Here is a 960-nt window from a genome sequence, read left to right on the forward strand (position 1 = left end):
ACTTATAGATTCATAAATGGCCAGGGATTTCACAATAACTCCACGGTATCTGAGGTAATGCAACGTTTTGGTACTAATTGGCCGGTGGATTGGCTTCAACAATATCCTCAGCTGCATGGTGTTATGATTCCGGCTCCCAGTCAAGAGGACGATAAGGTTAGCTGGATTGATAACAAACTTTCACGGGGTGACTTTGAGGTAAAGAGGGCGTGGAATACTATCCAAGAGGTGMAGCCGGTTGTGCATTGGTCTAAACTTGTTTGGAATAAAGCTTACGTTCCTAAACATGCTCTTTGCATGTGGATGGCATGTCAGATGAAACTGCCAACTCAAGATCGTATTTGTCATTGGAAGCATGAACCGCCAGATTTAAAGTGTGTTTTTTGTAACCTTGTGATTGAAACGCACAATCRYCTATTTTTTGAATGCAAGTATTCCAGCAGTATTTGGGACGCTATTAAAAGGGAGGTGGGACTTCTGAATTTTCCTAACAATTGGGAGGATATTCTTCAGAGAGGGTCCACTCATAATTGGAGATCTCAGTCTACGGTTCAAAAACTTGGTCTTTCAGCAACGGTTTATCTCATCTGGAGGGAGCGGAACAGGAAGTTCTTTGCCAATTTCAATCWTTCGGAAGACAAAGTTATTACGGAGATCAAGATGCTGATTCTTCATCGAATGGCGTGGAAGACAAGGAAGAGGATTAGGAATCCTAATGGCATGTGAGCTCGTGGGTGGTGTGCTTTTTCGGTWTTGGCTCTTTTGGGTTTCGTTTGCCTTTTTATTGTTGGCTTTTGGTGTTGTTATGTTTTGGTGTATTTCCCTTTGTCTGTTTTGGCTCCTTATKACTTGGTTTGTGAGTCAAGGTTGCCGTAGTTTCTCTTGCTGATTGTATTGTTTGGGTGACTTTTTTACTGTCTTTATAAAATTGCCTGGGGAATCTTCCCCTTTCAGTATATA

The 960-nt window shown here is 41.8% G+C and overlaps 1 protein-coding gene across 1 annotated transcript; it reads left to right on the forward strand.

Moving 5' to 3' along the window:
• The first annotated feature begins 57 nt into the window (after positions 1-57).
• LOC112526416 lies at positions 58-726 on the forward strand. Its single transcript, XM_025136699.1, has one exon. The coding sequence runs from the start codon at positions 58-60 to the stop codon at positions 724-726; it is 669 nt and encodes a 222-aa protein (XP_024992467.1).
• Positions 727-960: the final 234 nt, after the last annotated feature.

The sequence above is a fragment of the Cynara cardunculus genome, assembly GCF_001531365.2.
Source record: "Cynara cardunculus var. scolymus isolate 2C chromosome LG 14, CcrdV1, whole genome shotgun sequence".
Taxonomy (NCBI): Eukaryota; Viridiplantae; Streptophyta; class Magnoliopsida; order Asterales; family Asteraceae; genus Cynara; species Cynara cardunculus.